Below are 4,132 nucleotides of genomic sequence, written 5' to 3'. Positions count from 1 at the left end.
GTTAGTTAGTTAGTTAGTTAGTTAATTGTTTATTGAACATACAATACAACAACAATTGACAAAAGGCAAACAAAATTACAAAAGGAGAAATAAAAATAAAAAGTAAATAAAACAAACATCATCACCGTTATATGCTCAAAGGAGTAGGAAGAAGTATACAACTTATCTAGTCCTACCCCTTGTTGTGTAATAATATAAATAGATCATTTTTCAATGCAAAAGAAAAGGAAGAGATCTACATCTCATCAAGTACTTATGTGTACTGTACTTATATATATATATATATATATATATATATATATATATATATATATATATAAAAATGTATTTTAAAAGTGAATTCAACAAAATGTCAGTTTAATAAGACAGAGGCTTATTATACTGACATTTCAAAGAATATATTCTTTTAAATTATTTTGTGATAATACTCACCGTTAATGTGAATGGTTTTCCGTTCCTCACAATTGCTAAAGATCCAGCAAAGCTTTCGGAATTATGGTCAGTTTGCCGGGTCCATACGCAGAGTTGCTGCTGGCTAGCTTGCACCCTGCTCAGTACCTTGCACGCTTCCTTTCTGCTGTCTCCTGCTGGGTATTTTCATGCGAACGTAGCATGGCGCGTGTCAAAGTGCCGCCTTACATTCGACCGTTTCATCGATGGTATTTTGTCATTGCAAATGAGACACACCGCAGAACCTGTTCTCTCCACAAAGGCGAATCCTTTGGTCCATTCGTCCTGAAGTGTACCATGCTCGTCATCTTTCTTATTCATCGAAGGATTAGCTTTGAGCGCATGACCGAGCGGACTGATTCAAAAGGGGGCGTTTACTTGTTACCCAGCAATGGCCAACGTAGGCCAGTATCATCCAATTAAAATTGCTCCTGCGGCCAACTGCAGCCCTGAACAGGACATGAGCAGTGAAAAATCGATGGATGGATTAAACAAGCGAGAATATTTTGTTTTATCTGCAAGCCAGATGCAATCATCAAAAGAGCCACACCTGGCTCGCGAGCCATCGGTTCCCGACCCCTGGTCTAGTCCAATGTTGACACACGTGACGGTTATCTTGGGACCGTTTAATGAACATGGAGGCCAGCTATATTCCTTCGAAAATCATTTCCAAAATGATTAAATGTACATAAAAAATAACAAAGTGATCAAACTCACTATAGACAGAATATTCACTTTTTACTGCTGCAGATGGCGCACGGGTGTGAACAGCACACCTTTAAGAATCACATGTCAAAATTATACAAGCACCGATAGAGGAACAATGGTTTTCTTTGGTCATTCAACCACAAATGCGGCAGCTTCAATGAAATTTTATAAATCATTCCCTTGGCACATTATTGAGTTTTTATACCGTAACTAAATCTATGGTGTGTGAGACCATTAAGCATATTTGACTGAAGCAAATGTCAACACGTTCCTCAAGCCTGCAGTTGGCAAAGTGTGATCGATGACTCAGAGGAGAAAAGCCAGAAAGCTGGATACACTGCCTCAGTGAACGGAAACACAAACGAGTAGAATGGATAGACTCTATCTGCCACATTGTAGAACGTAGCAGAGCCTGAATCACAATCCAACAACACACCAACACGCTTCGGATGGGGATTCACGACTTTAATCTCGCTGCTGTCGTGCCAAGCCGACAGCTTGACGTTAAACCACTCCACACACCAAGACTTCGCGTTGCGGCCAAGTCGACTGGTCGGACCTTTGCGGTCAATGCTACCGTAAGCCAAACCAATGCCGATGAAGTTGTTGTGATTGAGCCGAACTTCCCAGTAGTGGCAGCCGCGAGTGAAACCCTGAGAGGTGAGCACCTGAGTGCAGACAGAGAAGCGTTGGGGGCAGTCGATGTGCGCCGCGGGATTAAGTTGGTCTGACACAGATGCCCTTGTGAAGTGCTCTGTTAGTACGATGCGTTTGTGTGCTGTCTTTGGATCAAAACTGAGCGCAGCGCCATCTGTTAGCACAGAAGAAAAGAAAGATCATGTTGTTAAAATTACTGTATTCCTCGCTCGCATATCAAATCAAGTGAGCCACAGGTGTCAAACTCAAGGTGCAGGGTGCTAGATCCGGCTTGCCACATCATTCATTCTATGTGGCCATTTTTTCTCACCCATGCCTTTTTAAAACAAATGTAACAATATTTGAACAAGCCATTTTTACTGGCCTCTGATTTCAAAACAAGTTCGGCATTAATTTCTTGTGTGTATGTCGTATAAGGCGATCATACATTTATTTGGGTTCACAGTCATAACAGCCCACTGAAGGAAGCCGTAAACAAGATGTGGCCCATGAGAAATATGTGTTTGACACCTTTGAGGCGGGCAGGCCTGGATGCATATCAACACAGCAGAGCGAGTGAGTCCCCATTTTACTCGAACACTATCCATCCGTTATCGGAACAGCTGATCTTCACGAGGGTTACGGGTGTGCTGGAGCCTTACGCAGCTGTGCTTGGGCAGTTCGAGGTGCTACACCCTGAACTGGTAAATTGTTGAAAACATTGACATCTCCCTGAGACCTTCTTAATACTTTGCATGACTCCACACTTTGATTTATCTGAGAGTGTTTATGTGATTTGGCGAGGGCTGGTGATTTGGCTCTCAAAAGAATCCAAACGGGCTCAACAGTTAGCTATACAGTGGTGCCTCTACTTACGAAATTAATTGGTTCTGGAAGAAATTTCTGAACTTAAATTTTGTAAGTCGAGATGCGTTTTCCATGTAAATGCCCTAAATCGTTCCAAGCCCCCCCAAAATTTCAGACATAAATGTTTTATCAAGCATAAAAATGCATCAACATATGTAACAAAAACATGTCACAATTAGATTGTTGCACAATAAATGAGAGTTGTGCATAATGTAAAAAACAAAGAATAAAGAATAAAAATGATGGTTATTTAACTTTTAATTGCATCCTCATCATTTTTTCGCCCTCTTTAGTTCATGCTCTCTCTCAGAAGTGGTGGTTTTTGCCTGGCGTTTTGGAAAGAACTGATCCAAGGACGTTTGCTTTTGTCAGCTTTTAACAATCCTTCGAAAATGTCCAAGGCAAACATCAGCATAGTGAGCGGTCGCCAGACTGTTGAACACTTCTTCTGAGTGATTCACATTTACGTAAAACTATCGGAACACCTCGTGGAATCACCAGGACTCTGCATCAACACATATCTATCTATCTGCACACACAGAAATGTACGGTAGAGGTCCCTCTTAGCCAATGGGATGCCAGGATGATGCTCGGTAATAGCCAATGGCAGAGCGGCTCTAAGTATGTTGCGTTCAGGAAAATCTGAGCTGCGATTGGCAGCATATACTGTATTTTTACCTTTTGTATCTTGAAATTTCTTTCGTAACAAGAGGCAATATTTTCCTATTGAGGCGTTTCGTAACTTGAAAATTTCGTATGAAGAGACGTTCGTAAGTAGAGGTACCACTTTTTGTGAACAACTTTTTTTTCTGAGGAAAGTAGAGGAGTTGTCTATTTGCGGACCACGCGCAAATGTACAGAGACTGATTGACACATGTTGAGGCCACTATTTTCGGAAGCAAAATAACAATAGTAACATGAATAGGGAAAATAAGAAGATGACATAAATTTTCAAAGACGTACATGCCAGAAGATTGTGTCTATTTTCAGCAGCAAGGTTGGCAGGACGGTCCATCATTTCTAAAGCAAAAATGAGGCAAATATGCAAATGATTAAATTAATATCACATCCATTTACAGGGTTTTACATTAGGCGTAGAAAAAAAAGTAGTGTGTTTCCAGTAACCCGACCGACCGAGAATTTCTACGTCGAAAAAAAGCTTTACGGTCGGCATTTTTTTCAAACAAGCCTCTACATTTTTGTGGAGAGGGTTTACATCGGTGCAAACTCTCGCGATATTCACGTTGAGCGCGTGCGTCGTTTGCCCTGTCGTCTGTCAACAACATTGAAACATGGCGGCGGCCGCGATCTCCGACGACAGTTTAAACCGCGTTTTCTGTGTTACAGTCGTATGCTCCCACCGTAATGTTAAGAAAATAGCATCCATTGATGTATCAAAAAAATTCAGCAAACTATTTGATGAACACCACGGGCCGAGTAAAAACCGAGGGCGGAGGAGGACGGCGGAGTT

At 41.4% G+C, this 4,132-nt stretch overlaps 1 protein-coding gene across 1 annotated transcript in view; it reads right to left on the bottom strand.

Annotated features, from left to right (window-relative positions):
- Positions 1 to 1,191: 1,191 nt before the first annotated feature.
- The window catches only part of trim25 (tripartite motif containing 25), an 11,176-nt gene continuing 8,235 nt past the window's right edge, over positions 1,192 to 4,132 (bottom strand). Inside the window, exons 7-8 of the mRNA XM_019889124.1 lie at positions 3,625 to 3,681; positions 1,192 to 1,969 (exon numbers count right to left, since the gene is read on the bottom strand). Coding sequence (XP_019744683.1) covers positions 1,431 to 1,969; positions 3,625 to 3,681 — 596 coding nt within the window. The 3' untranslated portion in view covers positions 1,192 to 1,430. The remainder of the gene's footprint in view (positions 1,970 to 3,624; positions 3,682 to 4,132) is intronic.

Source organism: Hippocampus comes, unplaced genomic scaffold (assembly GCF_001891065.2).
Source record: "Hippocampus comes isolate QL1 unplaced genomic scaffold, H_comes_QL1_v1.1 scaffold86, whole genome shotgun sequence".
In the NCBI taxonomy this organism is placed as follows: Eukaryota; Metazoa; Chordata; class Actinopteri; order Syngnathiformes; family Syngnathidae; genus Hippocampus; species Hippocampus comes.
Note: the sequence above shows the minus strand (reverse complement) of the source record. Positions and strands in the feature narration are given on the sequence as shown.